Here is a 21,911-nt window from a genome sequence, read left to right on the forward strand (position 1 = left end):
CATTGATTGTTAAAATTACCAATTGTCCTTAATGGCAAATGGGCACTAGCGTTGGCTAATAACTTTGAATATGGAGTCATTCCTACATGTTGATTTGTAAACACTATCTGGAGGAAAAATTAAAAAGAAATAGTGTAGCCCAGTGTTATTTCTCCCAATGGAGATATTACAGGGCTCTTATGTAAGAGAAGTAGTTGAAAAAAATATCTCAAGCAAAAAGTACTTACGGACTGAATGTTGCAACTTTCCCAGTAAACACAGCTTCCTCTCTCCTTTCCCCTCTCTTTTTTTGGAAATGACAAGAATAAGCTTTTTCAAAAGCTAAATTTTGTTAAATTATAAACTTAAAAAATCAGTTATTTAACAAAAGAGACATAACTTATTAGCAAATACAAATATATTTTTTGTGTTGGCCTAATAACACTAGAATAAACTATGTTAGACGTTGTGTTTATTTATATATTAAAAGTCTATTTTTAACTTTATTTTGACCCAAGGTTATAATTTTATACATTACGCATAATGGTCCAATGTTATTTCTTGGCTTTATAAATTTTTAAAATTTGACAGCTACTTGAGTAAAAGTAACGTGGAGAAATACAAAGATAAAGAGGGAATGTTTCTTTTTCTAAATCTAGAGACATGATCATTTGGTTCATTTACTATTAATTCATTATATTGTTTCAACTTTTTTCTAATTAAGAAAAGTAACATGTATGTATTCATTAGTTTTAAAATTAAAAAGTTCAGAAAAAGGTAGAGAATAAGAATCACCTTGAATACATCCCACCACCCAGAGATAACCACTGTTAAGACATAAACTTAACTTTTTCCTTGGTATTTCTCTACACATGCGTACAGGCAGATATATTTTAAAACAAGATGTGCATAACATCTTGTTTTTTAAAAAGATTTTAGTTTAACAATAATGAGAAAAGAACTAAAATTTTTAGAAAGAACTCTCATTGTCCTTAAATATTTGAGATTTTTTACTTTATTTTATTCTATTTCCACCTGTGGGATCCACAGCATTCAATTATATATGCTTGTGAGGTAGCATTCCAGTATTTTTTACTTAAGTCTTCCTTTTAAGAACACTTCGTTTTTAGTAAAATATTTGTGTAAGGCATTTCATATATCAAAACAATGCATTAAATCTATGTTGTTAAAAGATTAAAAAGGTAAGAGAAAATTTCTAAGAGGCTTAGTCTTCTCAAACAAGAAATTAAACGTGGAAGTAATTTAATATAATTGCTAGTGTTTGCCAATCAAAAGTTTTAGAACTGAATTGTTTTGTTTCACTCTCTTTTGTAGGATACATTTAAAAATTTATCCTGTAGTAATACTACACTGACTTTAAAAAGAATAGATCTGTGTGTTCTGACATGAAAAGACCTTATTAAGTGAAAAATTCACAGAACGATGCATTTTAAATAATTTATGTCAAACAGCTGTGAAAGCGCATGTGTTAAACTACATACATCCTTCCATATGTATGAAAATGCATAGAGAAGAAATTAGCGAGAAACGCCTCAATCCGGGAAGGGAAGTGGAAGTGAGGAGGTAGTAAGAGGGAACTTTTATAATGTATTCTAGATATTTCTTTCTTTCAACAAAAATAAATTCTTGCATTACTGGTATAATTATTTTTAAAGGGAAGAAATTAAAGTGATACAACACCATATTACCATTTATATTGGCCCCTTACTACTCTGAATTCTAGTCATTTCTGTAACCATCTAATCTCTTCCAAGAAAGTTAAAAGCTCCTAAAGAAGCCATATGCATTGTACTTTGCATTTTCTCCACAGCCCTGGCATTAGTTCCATGGCACAGTAGGTCCTAGTAAGTCTGTCTTCAAGGTATGAAATCATGAACTAGAGTATGATTTAGATGTCACTCCACCAAAGCTACAAAACTATTATCTTTTGGAGAGGAATGTACAAAGAGCACTAGTTATGGATTTCATTATGAGTCCTTTATAACCAAGAAACATTGGATTGTCTTGTCCTTTCTAGTGTAATTACTAGAAGCTCAGTTTAAGTAAAGTTTAACCAGATTTGCATATATTAAAAAAAAATAAGATCTGGGAGAACTGAAAGCAATAATTTCTAGTACCACAGCAGGACCAGCTAAGAGCTTTGGGCACTTTTTTTCCTGCTGCGAAAGAACTCTGGGCACTCCATTGGAGCACAGTAACTGATGGAAAGAAAGAAGGCATTCGATTTTGTAAGGTGAACATACAAAGGAAAAGTAAAAAGGCAGCCTATCCCTAACTGTTAATATTCGCCTTGAACAAGATAGATGTGGCCTAGTTTGATATGGCAAGTACAGTTGTGAATTGTAGTTAAATAAGAAATTCAGTCTGCTTTATCATGAATTATACTAATTATATTAATGCATTCCAAAATGAGAAAAGATGGGATGGACATTTATTATAGGTGTTTTCTTTCATAAGACGTACTTATATAGTACCAAATAGCTTCAGTTATTCAAACTGATGGCTTCTTTCCAGATGTATTTGGATCCAGCCACGGAAATAGAAATACGGCTAAAAATGCATCAACCTCTTCATTCTTGACACTTCTCTTTCTTTCTTTTCACTCACTCTTTCTTTTTAGCTTAAAATCATGTGCAAACTTCTCTCTTCTTAAAAACAAAAATAAAAACCAAAGACCATAAACCCACCTTAGACTCAGTGTCCCGTTTGTAAAATCTACCCTCCTTATTTCACTGATAAATGTCTCTAAAAAGGCATCTACACACATTATCTCACCTTGCTCACCACAACTGGTAACCCGAAATGACTAAGAGACTGGACTCAGAAGTAGGTAGAGCCGAGTTATCTTTGATCTGTTGCATACTAGTTGTATGACTCTGGTCAAGGCCTCTCTCTGTCTCAGTCTCCTCATCTATCTTATGAGGATGACAACAATAATAATACTGCGTTCCTTCAGAAGGTTGTAGCAAAGAGTAAAAAGCATGACATTTACAATCCTTGAGACACGGTAGGTGCTCAATAAATATTTCTGACTGATACAGCTTCTGCCTCTGTCTCATCTTTCACCGGTTACCAGGCCTACCTTAACTGACCTCTCTGTGCCATCTGAGAGTGTTGCTTTCTTCTTCTTTGACCTCCATTATACCAAGCTGTTCTCATTTCCCTTTTTTCTATTTCTCTGGCTCTTCCTTATTAGATTCCATCTACCCCTTCAAAGCTCATCTTCCCCAGAGATTTCTCCCAGGCCTCCTCACCTTCTCCCTGGCGATCTCATTCACATCAGTGGGTTCGGTTGCTAAGTGAACAATGACAACTCCACATTATATTTCCATGCCAGACCCTTTTCCAAAGTCACAGGAGTAGATTCCTGATTGTCTATAGACAACTTCACTAGGACGTCCCTCACAAACACCTGAAACTCAACATGTCTCAACCTGAGCCATTGATTGCTTAAGTCAGAAACCTGAGCATGAGCTTAGACTTATGGTCTCTAGTGCAAATGTTTTTCTTGAGTGTTTTGTTTTTACTTTTTTTTTTTTTTAAGGCCTTGGATCCTACCTCCTAAATATTTTTGTATGGCTGGATTGTACTCATCCTTCAAGATTAAGCTCGGGTAAGCTTAATGGGAAGCCTTCCCATTAACCACCCCCCTCAACCTGAGTTAGGTTTCTCCCCTTGCTAGTACCCCATGACACCATGTAACACCCCTTCCATAGCACTTACCACACTGTATTCTAGATTTTTTTTTTAAACTTGTCTGCCTCTTCTACAGAACTGTGAGCTCCCTAAAAGCAGGGTTTTTGCCTTTCAGCCTAACGCAGTGTGTGGCAAAAATTATGTGCTTCATAAGGATTTGAAAGTCAACTACATAAGCCCACCACTGAGCTTGATTCCACGGGTCTCGCAGCAGCACTACTGATAGCCTCGAATTTAGCAACGTGATGGAGAGAAGCTCACAGGCATTACAAACAATTCACAAAATAGTGAATCTGGTCCCAGATAAGTAAGAGTTAACTATATACTAGAGTTCAAGGGAGCCTTGCCAAGCCAATAAATTACTTGGTGTTTACTGAATACCAACTATTTTCCCCACATACTGAATATGTTTACTATTTCCATGGCTCACATTTCTTACTAAGAGTAATTGGAATTAAACTTTTTTTTTTTCCGTGAGAAGGAAGAGATTCCTTTGGTAGGATATCATCCTAAATGATGGCCCTTAAATACTTGAAAGATTTGCATTTCTTCCCTCTGTCTATTAGGACTTGGACTTTCTAATTCATGTGATAGAGAACAACGTTAAAAATCTGGCCTTATATTTTGAGTTCTAGTAAAACTTTCAGCTGTGCATAAGAAGTGCTTCGGCAAGATTGGGAACCAGGATGAGAATTTGGCATATTTGAAATCTTCTGATTTTTTTATAAGAAAAAAAATGTTTATGTAGAATTTGAGTAGTTACAAATAAAAAACTTGAAATATCACCTAGGATACATCTTAAATCTATATTTACAAGTTCAACCATGTGGTTCTAATTACTCTAGGAATCCTGGATTCCACCTTTCTAGGATTAGAAACAAATAAAACCAAAAACAAAACACTAAGTGTTTGATTTGCAGCCAGATTTGAGAACCACTGATTATTGATTTGTATATGGAAACACTTTTGAGTGATGCTGAAAGTTAGCAGTAAATACTGCCTTCATAAACAAATAAACAAACAGAAAACATAGTCACACACACACACACACACACACAATCACTGAAGAAAATTTGCAGCTTAAAACAATGCAAATACTTAACACTAAAACAATGGTTAATTTGCCAGAATTCTGGGATTTCTCTTAGAACTAGTCATTAATTATATCACAGTTTTTACATCAGATAGTTTCCCTTCTCTCTCTGAAGATGGAAGTAAGGACCTATTAAATCTATGGCTATTGACTGCTCTTGATCAATTGTGTTTGTTCTTGATTCACTTGCAAATATTTGTTGAGTACCTACCACGCACCAGGCATACAGACACTTTGTATGCGCAGTACCATGATTAAGGATTCTTCCTGTTTGGAATAGAGTGTTATTTTCAACATAATAGTAATTCAATAAATGTGTGTTGACTCACTGATTAAATTTAGTGTCAAGAATACTATTATTTGAGCACTTTTGAAATGTACAAGAATGCTGTCAGAAAAGTTGCATTGTTAGAACAAGTAAGTTTCAGGAAATCCCCCTTGGTAGTGGTGGTACTTTAGTGATATATAAAAACTATTGGAGGATCATAATGTAAAGTTGAACAATACACTGAATCTTTTTTTTTTTTTTAAGCAAATTTAAAGGAACTGTAATTCCTTCAACACATTCAAACTAGAAATGTGCTTCTTGAGATTAATCAGATAATTTTCAACCCAACTTGTAAAAAGATGGCGAAAGAGTGTTCCATTCTGGAAAATAACCCATTATAGTATTATAGGAAAATGAAGTATTTGACTTTTAATCCAAGATAGTACCCTAAGTACACATATTTGCCAACCTTCACTACCCTAAAAGCCCATTAAAATGATTAAAGCCACTGCTAGTTCCTAAAGCACTTCTGGGTGGATTAGAAAAAGTCACCCCTTATTTCAGGTGGAATGAGTACATAGCTAGGGTTTTAGACCCTCTTTGTCCACTTGCCTGGCCTCTTTGAGCTGCAACCCTGGAACAACAGAATGACATAACAAGGTAGACGGGTGAAGCAAGGAAAAGTAAAAACACGTGATAGTTCTTATTCAGCAAAGGAGGATATAAATATTTTTTTCTTGATATTTTGAAAATTGAGATAAAATTCACACATCATAAAATTCAGGCTTTTAAACAAATAAGTTAGTGGATATTAGTATGTTTGATAAAGTTGTACAACCATCACCATTGTCTAATTCCAGAACATTTTGTCACCCCCAAAAAGGAAACTATTCCCACTAACAATTATTCTTCATTCTTTCCTCTCCTATCTACTCTACTTTGTGTCACTATGGACTTGCCTATTCTGAACATTTCATATAAATGGAATTATATGATATAATTTTTTTGAGACTCATACATGTTGTAACATGTTATCAGTGCTTCATTCATTTTTATTGCTAAATACTATTCCACTGTATATACCACACATTCTGTTTATCCATTCATCAGTTGGTGGACATTTAGATGGTTTAGGTGGTCCATTTAGATGGACATTTTTTTGTCCTCCTTTGAATAACACTATTATGAACATTGGTATTCAAGTGACTTGACTTTTTTTTACAAGAAGCTTATATGGCTTCTGCAATGTTTAAAATAATTAGAAAGAGGGGCACCTGGGTGTCTCAGTCAGTTAAGCATTTAACTTCAGCTCAGGTCATGATCTCATGGTTTGTGAAATTGAGACCTGTGTCTGGCTCTCTGCTGTCAGCGCAGAGCACTTTTGGGGTCTTCTGTCCCCCTTTCTCTTGGCCTCTCCTCCACTTGCTATCTCCCTCTCTCTCTCTCTCTCAAAAATAAATAAACATTTAAAAAAATAAGTAGAAAGAAAAGGAAAAAAGTCATTATTTACATAAAAAGTCAAGGCTGAGATTTATTTTTCTTTTCGATTTTGTTTTTGTTTTTCCATTTAGACATAAATATCTTTTCATCCTGTGGTTGGGTTGACTTTGCCCATATATTATAATTGTTACTGATCTTATGGTTTGTAAATGTTTGTTTTATCTGTTTCATATGACATTACATGCTTTAAGCATGCAATATGATAGATTAAAAATATGTTTTCGAAAGTAGTGGAGGATTAGATTGGATTACTGAAGTTTTGGGGCGCCTGGGTGGCTCAGTCGGTTAAGCGTCCGACTTCAGCTCAGGTCACAATCTCGCGGTCCGTGAGTTCGAGCCCGGCGTCGGGCTCTGGGCTGATGGCTCAGAGCCTGGAGCCTGCTTCCGATTCTGTGTCTCCCTCTCTCTCTGCCCCTCCCCCGTTCATGCTCTGTCTCTCTCTGTCTCAAAAATAAATAAAATTTTAAAAAAAAACGTTAAAAAAAAAAAGAATTACTGAAGTTTTACTGAAAGAATAATTGGATAGTTACAGGAGATTTAAAACAGAAAAATACTTTGATGAGGAAAAAATATCCACATATCCATGTTACAGGGCTAGGAAAAGATGCTGCCAATATAAATGTCAATAAAGTATTACTTTTTAGTAGAGCATACTCATCCCCTTAACTCCCTCCCCAATCTCCTCCCAAGAGTGTACAAAAGTTTCTAAGCATAAACAGTTAACCTTTCTAAACATATACAGTTGACCCTTGAACTGTGCACACAGATTTTTCTTTGATAATACAGTATAGTCATTGTAAATATATGTTCTCTTCCTTATGATTTTCTTTTTTTAAGTTTATTTATTTTGAGAGAGAGAGAGAGCACACACACAAGTGAGTGGGGGAGGGCAGAGAGAGAGAGAGAGAGAGAGGGAAACAGAATCCAAAGCAGGCTCCAGGCTCTGCTTTGTCAGCGAGAGCCCAACTCGGGGCTTGATCCCATGAATCAGGAGATGATGACCTGAGTCAAAGTCGGATGCTTAACCGACTGAGACACCCAGGTGCCCTTTCCTTATGATTTTCTTTTCTCTAGATTATTTTATTATAAGAATACAGTGTACAATACATCAAACATACAAAATATGTGTTCATTGACTGTTTATGTTACCAGTAAGGCTTCAGGTCGACAGTAAGCTATTAGTGGGGGGTCACTGTTATAAGCAGATTTTCAACTGCACAGGGAGCCCCTAACACTCATATTGTTAAAAGGTCAACTGTAAATGCAATTCATGACCAACCTACCAGTTACTCAAACATTTAAAATGCATTTGTTTGAAATGCAAAACAGAAGGAAAGTCTACCCTGTGCCAGACTGTCACCCCCAGAAAGGTGTCACCCCCAAATGTCGTGTCTTAGATGTATTAAAAATGTTCCTTTAGGTGTCAGGAGCTTAAGAAATAGGCATGTAGGTGCTGGAAAACCTCTTATGTAAAAGGGGATAAGGGAAATAATATTACTGAAAAATCACAGTGGGAAGAGAATATCTGAAATAATAAGGAAGCACAGAGTGGAGTTCCAGGCTCAAACTTCCAGGTCAGTCCTAAAGCTCTGTTCAAAACAAAAGTTGTGTATCAATAGTAGCTGTTCAGTGTATCAAAAGCAAAGTTGCCACATGAGTTCAAAAGTTCAAAACAAAATTATGTTCACAAAACCAGAAAGGCAGGTGGCTGCCTGAGACAAACTCACATCAGTAGCCGGAGCCTGGGGATTTACATATTAACCAATTTTGTGGGCATAAATTACGAAAATACAACTTCTAAAGGTGATTGAATCTATGACATTACTACTGGTACAATAACAAAGATTTTTGTTGGGCACCTACCACTTGTCGAGTTAGGCATAATATGAGCTAGGGCTACAACAGTGAATAAATAATTCCTGCCTCAGGGGAAAATCTGTGTCTTTACTCTTAGTTTTGCTGTGAATCTAAAGCTGCTCTAAAATAATAAAGTCTTAAAAAAAAAATCCCTGTCTTTATGGAGTTTACATTCTAGTACAGGGAGACAAACAATAAACACAAGTTTAAAAACATAATTTCGGTTGGTATGAAGAAAAATAAAACCGTTAAGAGAATAAAGAATCGCAATGATGAAAAGATCCTTGAGGAGGTGACATTTGCATTATTTGCTTACTACTGGGCATGGTTTTGCAAATTAAACAGCCAGCAGCCAATCATTCAACAGACATCTCTAGCCCACTTACTTAATTTCAGGCATTCAGTCCAGTAGGTCCTTGGCATAAAAAAATAAAAAATCAATAAACCATGGCTTCTGTGTCAAGGCAATTAAATCTTAGTAGGAGAAGAGAGACACTTCACCAACCAAAATATAATAAGTATTGGACCAGAAGACTGAACTATGTGCATAGGAACAAGCAGACGCACAGAGGAGCATAATTACTCCCAGTAAGGTCTTCCACAAGGGAAGATTAAGGTCTTTGCAGTGCCTAACCTTTAGCACACAATTCTCATTTGTACACTCACACAAGGGGTAGAGGAACGCAAAGAGGGCTACCAGTGGCTCAACATGACCACCCAGGACTCTGCCAACCCAGGCCCCACCCAGCTACCCCAAAGCTTAGGGAACCAACATCTGCTGAAATCTGTTCTTGGCATAGGTACACAAGGGTTGCTTTGCTTTTGTTTTTTCTTTTGATTGTTGCTGTTGTTGTTGTTGTTGTTGTTGTTAGCAACTGAAACTACCATAACTGCCTTTCCCCATGTCCAAGTTACTTGCCCATTTCTCAGCCTGAACATATTTATGTCCTTGGGAACTCTGGAACTTGTAGCATGCAGACAATGGTCCTCTCAGCAATAAACTCATTTTATAACTCACCGGTAATAGAGCTGAAATAATTTCCATAAAGAAACTTTTCTGATAAGTCCTAAATCTCCCAGAGTATAATAATTTGAGCCAGGTTTTTTTTAAGTTTATTTATTTTAAAAAAATTTTAAAGTTTATTTATTTGAGAGAGAGAGAGAGAGAGACTGTGCGTGTGTGTGTGTGTGTGTGTGTGTGAGCGGGGTAGGGGCACAGAGAGAGAGAGAGAGAGAGAGAGAGAGAGAGAGAAAGAATCCCAAGCAGGCTCCATGCTGCCAGTGCAGAGCCTGATGTGGGGCTCAAACTCACAAAACCATGAGATCATGACCTGAGCCAAAACCAAGAGTCAACACTTAACCAACTGAGCCACCCAGGCACCCATATTTATTTATTTATTTTGAGAGAGAGAGAGAGAGAGAATGCACACAGGAACAAGCAGGGGTGGGGCAGAAAGAGAGAGGGAGAGAGAGAACCCCAAGCAGGCTCCACACCTAACTCAGAGCCTGACTCCGGATCCTTCTCAAGATCATGACTTGAGCTGAAATCAAGTAACCAACTGACCTACCCAGGTGCCCCTGAACCAACTTTTAAGTAGAAGACTTAAGAACATTTTAAAACAGTTTGAAAGTTTTATGATGAAATGTGTTTGGGGGATTTGCTTCAGGATTGTATAAACGAGAGGGAGGTGAGTGAGAGTACAGATGAAACAAGAGTCGCCACAAACTGACACCAGATTATGAGTACAAGGGGGTTCATTTCCTATTCTGTCCACTTCTGTATATGTCTCATGCTTTCCATCATAACAAGTGTTTGCTTTTTTAGCTTTACATGACAAAGCCTACGACCTCTAAAATCACACAGGTGTCATGAGAAACCAATCTCATACAGAAATATGAGGTTCATCGCTATTTCAAAATCTATTCAGGGGCACCTGGGTGGCTCAGTCAGTTAAGTGTCCGACTTCCGCTCAGGTCACGATCTCAATGGTTCATGAGTTCAAGCCCCGCATTGGGCTCTGTGCTGACAGCTTAGAGCCTGGAGCCTGCTTCAGATTCTGTGTCTCCCTCTCTCTCTCTCTGCTCCTCCCCCACTCACACTCTGTCTCTCAAGAATAAATAAACATTTTTTTAAAAGTCTATTCATTATACTAGTGACTTGTTACATGCAAGAAAGGAAGATACAGTGTTGATGCAGATTGAGGACTAGGATATATATATGTATATATATGAAAAAATACTTCAAAAAGTATTTCACAAAAATGTATTAAAAATACAATTTAGCATCCAAACGGTGCTTTAGTATATTAATGAGTGACTTTCAGAAAGAACATTCTCGGGGGCACCTGGGTGGCTCAGTTATGTGTCCAGCTTCAGATGAGGGCATAATCTCACGGTTTGTGAGTTCGAGCCCAACATTGGGCTCTCTGCTGTCAGCACAGAGCCTGCTTCTGATTCTCTCTGACCCTCTCCCACTCACACTCTCCCTCTCTCTCAAAAGTAAACATTAAAAAAAATTAAACAGTAATAACAAAATTAATCAATCAATTAAAAAAAAGAAAACATTCTCAGTGCTTTCACCCAGTTGCTAAACGACACTTGCTGAGTCCCTACTAGGAGCCTGAATCAGCATTTTCTCAAGTCATCTCATTGATGAGATTATGGGAATATATATTTTCATTTTATAGATGAGGAAACTAACTTCAGGGAGAGTGAGTCCCCGCTCAAGGTCACAATGAGCAGAGATAAAGGTCGGGACTCTTTCCATTCTACCACACTTACTTAATACTCTTGAAAGGAAAAGACTAATGAGAAAGTAGGACGACTCTCCCATTCTGAAAGCTCTGCCATTCCAGGGTGACCAGGAGTTCTCTTCTTCCTAACATCTACTCATTCTGCTTCCTACCTCTTGATATTTAGAGGCCTGTCTGATATGCAAAGTAGGTCAATTTTTAGGGGAAAAGTAGAGAAAATCCAGTGAAGCAGGGCAAAAACTCTTTTTTTTTTAATTTTTAATGTTTATTTATTTTTGAGACAGAGAGGGACAGAGCATGAGCAGGGGAGGGACAGAGAGAGAGGGAGACACAGAATCTGAAGCAGGCTTCAGGCTCCGAGCTGTCAGCACAGACTCGATGTAGTTCTCCAACTCACAAACTGCGAGATCATGACCTGAGTCGAAGTTGGATGCCTAACCTACTGAGCCACCCAGACAACCCCAAAAGCTCTCTTTTTTATTCCCTGAAAATCAAAGTGTCTTTGAACCTTTAAAATGTTTTCAAACCATTAAAAACTTTAAAATTTAATTAGTCTAACTTAAAACTATTGAAATTACCGAATGGAATTTCCTTGGAATTAAATGTCATCATTAACTTCATAGATGTTTACAAATTATAAAAGAAAATATTTTCAAAAACAAACGAGTCAAAGAAAAACGGAGTTATTTCATTCAGTAGGAAAGAAAACATTACTCTTGAAATGGCTTTAAAATTATTTCTTTCAATTCTTCCAAATTATCTTTTTTAAAAAATGTTTTTAATGTTTGTTTATTTTTGAGAGAGAGACAGAGAGACAGAGCATAAGTGTGGGAGGGGTGAGAGAGAGACAGACACAGAATCCAGAGCAGGCTCCAGGCTCTGAGTTGTCAGCACAGAGCCTGATGTGGGGCTCAAACTCATGGACCGTGAACATGACCTGAGCCGAAGTCAGACGCTTAACCGACTGAGCCACCCAGGCACCCCCTTCCAAATTATCTTTTTAAAAAAAATCTCTAAGTTTGGATACTAAGAAAAAATAAAATACTGATTTAGTTTTATTTTCTTATGTTTTTTGATTTAAATCAAAACATAGCTGTACATATTGTAACCTAATTATTGGTTTATAATCAAGATTAACACTTATATTAAAATGTTCCAGATTTTTTTCTTATTTATAGGCAACCACTCAGAAAAAGAAAGCTGACTTAACACAGAGAAGTATAATGAAAAAGATCAATCAGTTGGAGGTCAGAAGAAATGGGTTATGAGCCTGGCTTTGGTAGTTAAGATCTTGTAACAAATGGGCAAGTCATTTAGTGAAGGGCAAGATAACAGTTGACAGAATTAGGGAGAGGAAGAGAAAAGGAACTTAATCAAATTCAAAGTAAAATTGGGAGATTGCAGGTAAAATTTTATAAGCTCTAAAAATCATGCGTGGGAACGTAATAGAGTCATTCAAAATTGGATGTATTTGTGGAAGTGGGGTGTGTGTGTGTGTGTGTGTGTGTGTGTGTGTGTGTAAGTGTTCAACCTGTCTGGCATGTTGAACTGGTTATAATTTTTTAAATTTTAAATTAAGATCTTCTATATCTCCTGGGAATGTATGGTGTTTAGATGCTGACAAATGGTGTCTCAGATAAAGAGAAGGAGCAAATGTCAGAGCTGTGATTGTACACAGCTGCCATAAAGAAGTGACTCAATTGGATGACTGGAAACACAGCACACTAATTTTCCTAAACCCAAACTGAAAAGTGGTTAAATACCACTATTAATGCCAACACTCTGTTTTGCCAAACCCTTGAAAAACAAAAATTTTGTCATTATTTGATATTTCTCCCTTAAGAAGTAATATAACCGTATTTAAAAATACCTGAATTATCTTACTAGAACTAGTTTTAATTGGCATAAAATGGGAATCAATTCAGTTGTGGCCAACTCCCACTACTAAATCTATACTTTCTTCCCAATATAATAAACATAGTATGCAATTATGAACCTGGGAACAAAGTTCCCTTAGTCAGAAGAAAAGCAAATATGATTGCAAATCTTGAATGAGGTAAACAGCTAAGCACTAATTGCAAAAAAAATAAAAATAAAAAAATAAGTGCCACAGGACCAAACATCAATGGTTGGAAGGTGTCTTTGTGGTTGGGGAAAAGTGAACCAAGGAATAATCTCTTATGTCTGGAAACGACGTATGGATAGGACTGCGTATGCATGCTGTTATAGGGTGGAGACCATGTGCTATTTATCATTTTATCCCCAGAACTTACCAGAGGGCCTGGCACAAAATAAGCACTCAATGAATGTTTGTGGAATGGAAGAATTCTGCAATTGTAGCTTACACAGTGTTTTTCTAACTTTAAAAAATATGGTCAACAGTAAGAAACACATTTTACACCAATTCCTTTTATACACAAACATACATATACATAACACAAAAGTTATGAAGTGACACTCTTTAATTTAGGGAGTACATTCTGATAGTTTCTGTTCTGTTTTTATTGGACTTTAACAAATATATATTGGTTATGACCCACTGAATTGATTTAATAACCCACCAGTGGATCAAGACCAGTAGTTTAAAAAACAGATTTATACTATTTATATTTACATTGCTTAGCTTCTTACATTTTTAGGCTTCACTAACTATAGGTCACTTTCAAAAATCACAGAACTTTTTTTATCTACACAAATGTTTAGAAAGTATTCAGATCAGCTCTAAAATGTTGCGCCAGTTCTGAGTTTACTGTGTTGGGATTCTCTTTGGTCAGTGTTGTTAATTATGAGAATTTCACCAACCAAAAGCAGATTGGCCCTACCTTACACCATACCCAATTTTTAAAAAATTTTACTTTAGAAAGAGAGAGTGAAAGCAGGGGAGAGGGGCAGAGGGAGGGAGAGAGAGAGAGAGAGAGAGAGAGAGAGAGAGAGAGAGAATCTTAAACAGGCTCAATGCTCAGCACAGAGCCAGACACGAGGCTCGATTCCACATCCCTGAGATCGTGACCTGAGCTGAAATCAAGAGTCAGATGCTCAACTGGCTGAGCCACCCAGGCACCCCACACCATATGCAAAATTTAACTCAAAATAAATCACAGACCTAAATGTAAGAGTTAAACCTATAAAGCTCTTAGAAGAAAATTTAGGAGTAAATTTTTATAGCTCTGGATTAGGCATTGATGTGACGCCAAAAGAAAAGATAGATAAATTGGATTTCATCAAAATTAAAAACTCTTCTGCTTCAAATGATGCCAGGAAGAAAGTAAAAAGACAATTTACTGGATAGAAGGAAATATTTGTTAATTATCTGATAAAGAACAGTCAATAAATCTTATAAATTAACAATAAGTAACCCAATTTAAAAATGAGCAAAGGATTTTAATAGACTTTTCTTCAAGGAGGATACACATATGACCAATAAGCACATGATAAGATGCTTGTGTGACGAGTCATTAAGGAAATGCAAGTCAAAACCACAGTGAGATACCACTTCACACGCATCAGGTTGGCTAAAATAGAAAAGACAATAACAAATGTTGACAAGGATGTGGAGAAATTGGAACCTCCATACATGGTTGACAGGAATGTAAAATGGAAACAGGCTGGCAGTACCTTAAAAAGTTAAACATAGAAATACCATATGATCCAGCAATTCTGCTCCTAGATACATACCCAAGAGAAATGAAAAAAATATGTCCATACAAAACCTTGATGTGAATGTTCATAGCAGCATTATTCCTAATGGTCAAAAAGTGGAAACAACCCAAATATTCATTAACCAAGGATGAATAAACAAAATGTGATACATCCAGACAATAGAATATTATTTGACCATAAAAAGAATGAAATATCGATACATGTTACAGCACTAGTGAGCCTCAAAACATTATGCTAAGTTGAAAGAAGCCTGTCACAACAGATCTTCTTGTTTGATTTCATTTATACAATATATCCAAAATAGGTAAATCTGTAGAGACAGAATTGGATTGGTGGTTGTCTATGGTTACCGGGACTGAGTGCTAATGGGGAGGAGGTTTCTTTTGGGGATGATGAAAATGTTTTAAAATTTGGTTATGGCGATGGTGGTATAACTGTCAATAAAGTGAAAAATACTGAATTTATATATTTGAAATGCATGATATTCATGTAAATTCTGTCTCAATAAAGCTGTTTAAAAAAAAAAGATTGGAACTCTGGAAAGATCAAGAAATAGGAGGGGGCGCCTGGGTGGCTCAGTCGGTTAAGCGTCCGACTTTGGCTCAGGTCATGATCTCATGGTTCCCGAGTTACTTCCCCAAGAATTCTTGGTGTCTTATAGTGGGAAATGCTGTTCTAAAAACCATTGTCTGGACTCTTAATACGCTCAGTGTGCCGGTTGGGCGTCCGACTTCGGCTCAGGTCACGATCTCGCGGTTCGTGAGTTCGAGCCCCGCGTCGGGCTCTGTGCTGACGGCTCAGAGCCTGGAGCCTGTTTCAGATTCTGTGTCTCCCTCTCTCTCTGACCCTCCCCCGTTCATGCTCTGTCTCTCTCTGTCTCAAAAATAAATAAACATTTAAAAAAAATTAAAAAAATAAATAAATAGGATGCATGCAGCACTTCTATGCCTGAGTTCAGAATGCTGAGCCGCGACTTACCTAGATTTCAGGCAAAGAAATGGGGTTTTCAAGGGTCAATAAATGTTCTTTGACATCCTATAGAGCTGTGGCACTTCTTGTTGGAGGGCACAAATAGAAGGGCATGGATCCATTGACTTAACCTCTGAACCTTCTCGGAAGTGATACTCACCCTCACGAAATTTTACTGCAAACTACAAAAAGGAACATTCCGCACCGAAGGGAGAAGAACTAGGCATCTCCACCAAGTTAAGACGTTAAAGGACCAGAGAGCATTCTGGACAAGGACTTTCTTCATCTTTGCCTCCTCAAGGGGGACCAGGCCTAGAACAGGACGCTCAGTAAATGACATGGGAAGAAGGGACAGAAGGAAAGGCCTCAAGTCCACAAGACCAGAAGCTTTCTTACTGGGCATCTGTTAACCCCTCTGGAGGGGTGGTCGTGGAGAGAGCTGCAGAAGAAGCCGCCCACAGTCTACCTAGTACATTTACAAGGCAGAGTGCCCTAAACTGCTTCTCAAACTTAAGTCCCACGCCCCACGTCCTGCCCCACCCCCACCATGTGTCCCAGGCCCTCAGTGGAGGAAACACCACTGAAGAATTCAAGAAATTATGTTAATGAGTTTAAGAAATGCTTTTAATGATTAAAACCAAAACTCTGTCACTTTAAAGGACTAATGGACACCGGCGTGAAGTACAAATGCAAAAGGGGTGCACTGAAAGCGTGCAGGACCACTGGGCCGTCAGCTAAACGGCCCAACGGTGATCCTCAACACGACTTAACTTCTTTTTTAAGAATGTCATTAAAAATAACAACTTGTAAGAAAGAAGCCTCGCAGACCACAGTGCGAAGGGTGAGACACACCGGCCTGGAGATGGAAGGCGGGCTCCGGAACCCGCACTTCGTGCTCTTCCCAGACGTGGCCCTACGGGTCCCTATCTGAGCTGTGTTCGAACGCCCGCTCTGTAAAATGGGACCATTTCTGAGCCGCCTCCCAGCGGTGGTTGTGAGGAACAAACGAGGCCGAGCCGAGTGGGCGCGCGCCAAGGCAGCCTGCACGGCCAGGGGCCCTACTGTGCGCCGGGCGGCTGGCGCCCCGCGCCGCGTGCTCTCCGCCCCCGCGCCCGCCCCCGCGCCGCGCGGCGCCCGCCCCCGGCCCGGCCCGGCTCGGCCTCGGGCAGGCGGGGCCGACCGCACTCTGAGCCCGAGCCCGCGCCCGCGCCTAAGCCGCCGCCTGGGGCGCTCGGGTCGGCCGCCGGGACGCCGGAGCGGGGTGCCGCCGCAGGTCAGTGTCCGGGTGCGCGGCGGCGCTGGGGGCGGCGGGGCCGCGGGTCGAGGGGGAGTCCGGAGGGCGGGGAAGCGCCGAAGGGTCGGGGCCCGAGGAGGGCCGGGGCTGCGGGGCCGTGGGGCTGAGGGGACCGGGCTGCGGCGTCGAGTCTGAGGGGACGGGAGCGGGCAGGTCCCGGGCGAGGGTCTTGGCGCGCGCGCTGAGAAGTCCGGGCGCAGAAAGAGCCCTCCAGGCGGGGGAGGGCACGGGCTGCACGCGAGACGCCCCACACGGAGCGGCGGCCGCGCACCGGGAGACGCCAGCCGTGCGTCCCGCGCTCCCGGGACAGGCCCCCTCGAGGAAGCGCCTGGGTCGCGGTCCGAGAGAACCGGGGACCTCCGAGCCCCTGGCGGAGGTGCGCGGGCGTCCAGGAGGCGCTCGAGGCGAACTTTGGGACCGAAGCGCGGGCTCCGATGCGTGTCCGTCCCTCGGCCGTGGAGTCTCCTGCTCAGTCCCCATAGCCCAGGCGGCGGTCACTGTGTGGGGGGCGCGGTGACAGTTGAGCGAGGGGCACCCTTGGGGTCACCCCATCCCGGCGCCCTTGAGCGCTGTGCAGGCCGTGAGCCGAGTGGAGGGGCTGGGATGTTGGCCAGACTCCCTAGGGTCGCAGGGGGATGGAGAATGCGTGCGTCCCCCGCCCCACCCCCGCGTTGGGAAAGGTGAAATTACCCGGTTGGGGGCTCCTACACTTGCCGAGCCTCAGCGCCCGCTCTGTGTACTCTGAGGTTGGGAGAGGCAGGTAACTTAAAAAGCGCTGGTCCCTCAGTGCAGGGGTTGCAAAGTGGGTGTGTAGTTGTGGTACTGTATGCTTTGGTATTTGGGGAGGAGCCTAAGGTAAGGAGGCAGAAACTGGGAGTAACCTATTTGCTGCTTTTATATAAGATCAGTTGTTAGGTAAAGAAGGGGCCTTTACCTCTGCTGGGGATCAGAAGGCTGCATTTCTAAATTCTTCTTGTTAGCTTCCGTTGCTTAGGTGAGTCGCCTCACTCTAATTGCATTTTGCGAAATGTGTTGATGTACCCAGAATTTGCAAGGTGATGTTGGTGACGATTATACTATATAGTGATTATTTGGCTGTGCTGTTGTTTTAACATAAGAATCTAATTCACTTGAGTCTAAGGATAATTCACTATTTTCTTGGGAAGACAGTTTCTATTTTAGAGGAATAAAGTCAAATAATAGTAATCTGCCATGAAGAAGCTGAAGTTTTTCTTCTTTTCCTTTTAAGATTGGGGGATGAAGTGTAAAATTAATTTTGTTTAAATCATCATCTGAAAACAAAACCAAGCAAGATGCTGAACTGAGTTGTTAGGAACCCAATTCCTGGAGAAGTCTCCTTATTTTGAAGTGCATTATTTTAATGTCAACTGTTTTTATCATTCATGAAACAAATTGTAAGCAGAGTTGTTGAGAGAAGAGTGAATAACTTATTCTTTAAAAGGACCCAGGTATCATCTTCTTCCACATATCTCAGATGTTCTGTGGCAGTCTTCTGTCTATAGCTAAATGATCAATCACTAACTGAGAGCAGAACCAAACGGATGGTGTTAGATGATTTAGGAAACCCTTCTGGTATAGAGACTGACATAGACATTCCCTGGGGCTTCTCTTTTAAAGAAATACTTCACACTCTTATGATTGTTTTGTGGAAGACACTTACCCATGTTACCAGTTAGCGTTAGGAGTGACGTTTCAAGAGAACCTGTTCAAGTTTTAACATAATTTTTGTGTTGTCTGTTGTCAGGTGCACAGATGCATTCTGTGGCTAATACGTTGCCATAGTGATATATGAAAATTTAAAACTAACGTTATGTTAGCCAAAAAATGAAGCTTGTTACAAAACCATCTATTTTGCCTTACTCTGTACTCCACGTGGTTTTTCTCCGTTATTTAAGTTATATATGTTCACTTGCTGATAATTATAACTTAAAGCATCTTAGAATCACCTTGTGACCATTTTAATCTTCTACAACTCATTGAAGGGGAGAAATGTGTTGTTTTCATTTTTAAACCAAAATTCTTTTTCATATTTAAAAGTTTGTTTCTAGTCTTTACAATAACTACTATAAAAGCATGGCATTGATGAATGCTGAAGGTCTGGAGAATTCTTGGCTAAGATTTTTGGACATTGTTTTTCATTCTTTTAAATTATAAGAATATAATTTTAAAAAGTAAAACATATATGTCTGCCAGCATCGTATTCTTTATTGAACTTAAAATACTTTGATATATTTTTGTGATTGGTGTTTTTAATAATTGAATACACTTTTCTTTCAAGGGACAAATTTCCTTAATATTCATTTCTTCGTATATTTCAGAATTACATTTTAAAAACTATATCAGTTTTTAAAATTTGCTATTAATTTCAAAATCCCTATGACATTTAAATTTTATATGGGAGACAAAGCCTGACTTTAGGCGTATGAATTAGAAATGCATTACTGATCACGGCTAATTGCTTTTAGTTAGTAAGTTACAGAACTGTAAACAAATACTTATTTTTCTCTCTTCTGTAATTCTCTGAAAATAAGATGTTTGCCATGAACCTTAATTATTAAGATAATTATGCATGTGAAAGCTGTGTGAAAGGCAATGCTGTGAAAACATACACAAGTATTAATACACTTCATTTAGTTTTCAAATTGTAAAACGGTTGCTAATGACAAGACTTTCATAAAGTAGGGAAAAAATGTTAAAGTAATACTTCACAAATTCTCTTATAAATCCTGGCCCATACTTTTACTTCTTTGATAGGATCGATCGATCGATCGATCGATCTGCTAATGGATAACACAGAAAATGTCATCATTCTGATTTGTGGGTGTCCCACTAAATTCATTGTCGCTTGAACTTGGAAATATATGTCCAAAGGTATAGTAAATGTACTAGAAGAAGTTTTTGGTCTCCTCTGTTTCCACTAAATAAATACCAGTTGTAGAGGATTTTTTTAAAAATCGCTAATCAAAAAAACTTGATTTAAGTCACCAATCTGTAAATGTAAACATACGCTCCCCATTCTTGAAAACAGTTAAACTGAATTTTTAAGTTGCTTTTCTTATTTTTCCTAGCAAATCTTGATATTAGGGTAGATAGTTGAGGCCTAAAAGCAACAAAAAGTGCTTACAGAATCCTTTGAAACTGATCTAATTTGACTCCACCAAAGTACAGTAAGATTTGTGAATAACCATCCTGCAAGCATAGACAGCCCCCACATATTATACATGTCATAACATTCTAGATAAAATTTTTAAGTTGAAGATTATTTGAAATCTTCATGGAGTTTCTCATTTAGTATTTGTATTTTACCACAATACGGAGGTAGATTTTGAGAAGTTATATGGCATATGTTTTAGAACTAAGTTAATGAAAATGTCACGTTTTATTTTTATTTACCTTAATTACTTAAGTTGGCTCTTGGAAGGAAATAGATTCAAATACAATAGACCATATTTTGGAGATAGCTTTTTAGATGTTAAGACAAAAGCTATCACCAATAAGAGTATGTGCTTATTTATTTTTTTGAATGTTTATATACCAAGAAATATTTTTCTTTAACAATCAATACATATTAACATTTTAATACTGAATATTTAACCCAGAACATGAATGTTTACATTTTTCACAGTTTAAGTTATTACAACGGGGCAAGTCACTTGTTCTTTCTCCTATCTGATTACTAAGCAGGCCTGACCCTGCTTTGCTTCTGATATCAGATGAGCTCCAGCACAAGCAGGGTGGTAATGGCCATTGATCACTTATCCTTTCTAACTCTGCATTTCCTCGTCTATGAAATGGGAAAGTATTGCAGTTATTTTTCTATGCTTTTGTTTTTTGTTTTTTGGGTTTTTTTTTTTTTTGGTATGATTTTAAGACTTTATCGTAAAACCTGTGTATCTTAAATGATATGACCTTGTCCTGAATTTAACTGAGCAGATATTTTAAAGAGAAACTTCATGGTTATCCACATCATATAGCTAACTCTTCTACAAATGCTAATAATTCACCCTAGTATTAATTTTGAGATCATTGTTAAGAATGAGCTAAAGATAATACTTACCATGTGGTAATCAATTTATAAAATGTTTCTGGAAATATTTCATCACTCTTCAATTTTAAATTTTATTTCCTATTCTTGATGATTTTCAATAAAAAATCAGACAAATAATTTTTTTGTTTTATTACATTATATTTGTGAGTCCTGTGTAGACACAACGTGGATCCTCTTGTGTCAACATTGTGTATCTAATGCCATCTAGGTGCAGATTGTGCTTTTATTTGATAAGTTCTATTCTTTACATATTTTTATGGTATACTCTGTGAGTATTTAACGTATGTTATCCAGGAGCAGGTTTATTGTATAATGAGGCCTGTGAACCTTCAAATCAAAAGACAGGTTTTTATCTCCGACTAAAAGACTAAAAGTGACTTGTACTTGTTGTAAGAATTGGGTCTTTTTCTGACAAGCTATAACCAAAAATTGGCTTTTAGAAGCTTAAAAGTGAGTATGCCTCCTAATAGCCCACCATTTTACTAGTAGGGAGTAATTAGAAAACCATGCATCATCCAAATAATAAATTAAAATATTTTTTAGTGTTTATTTTTCAGAGAGAGTGAGCACACAAGCGGTGGAGGGGCAGAGAGAGAGGAAGCCTCAAGCAGGCTCGAGGCTCTGAGCTGTCAGCACAGAGCCCGATGCAGGGCTTGAACTCACGAACCCTGAAATCATGACCTAAGCCAAAATTGGATGCCCAACCAACTGAGCCACCCAGGCACCCCCAAATAATAAATTTTAAATTCTGC

General features: G+C 38.5%; 2 protein-coding genes across 5 annotated transcripts in view; one reads left to right on the plus strand and one right to left on the minus strand.

Annotated features, from left to right (window-relative positions):
- The first annotated feature begins 16,982 nt into the window (after positions 1-16,982).
- Positions 16,983-21,911, plus strand: part of PPARG (peroxisome proliferator activated receptor gamma) — a 134,468-nt gene continuing 129,539 nt past the window's right edge. For 2 of the 4 annotated variants that reach the window (XM_019428123.2, XM_019428121.2), the window contains exon 1: positions 16,983-17,069. The gene's annotated coding sequence lies outside the window, so the exon portion shown is untranslated. Of the gene's footprint in view, positions 17,070-17,992; positions 18,085-21,911 lie in introns of those variants that run through there. The other 2 variants (XM_019428124.2, XM_019428122.2) reach the window with 1 other exon arrangement.
- LOC109254343 (uncharacterized) lies at positions 17,007-17,893 on the minus strand. Its single transcript, XM_019428125.2, has 2 exons — positions 17,781-17,893; positions 17,007-17,587 (listed from the first exon to the last, which is right to left on the minus strand). The coding sequence occupies exon 2, from the start codon at positions 17,568-17,570 to the stop codon at positions 17,007-17,009; it is 564 nt and encodes a 187-aa protein (XP_019283670.2). The 5' UTR covers positions 17,571-17,587; positions 17,781-17,893.

Source organism: Panthera pardus, unplaced genomic scaffold (genome assembly GCF_024362965.1).
Source record: "Panthera pardus isolate Hobbes unplaced genomic scaffold, ASM2436296v1 HiC_scaffold_8, whole genome shotgun sequence".
In the NCBI taxonomy this organism is placed as follows: Eukaryota; Metazoa; Chordata; class Mammalia; order Carnivora; family Felidae; genus Panthera; species Panthera pardus.

Coding starts and splice junctions, on each gene's coding strand:
- LOC109254343 (XM_019428125.2), bottom strand. CDS start 17,570: ATGGGGACTGAGCAGGAGACTCCACGGCCGAGGGACGGACACGCATCG.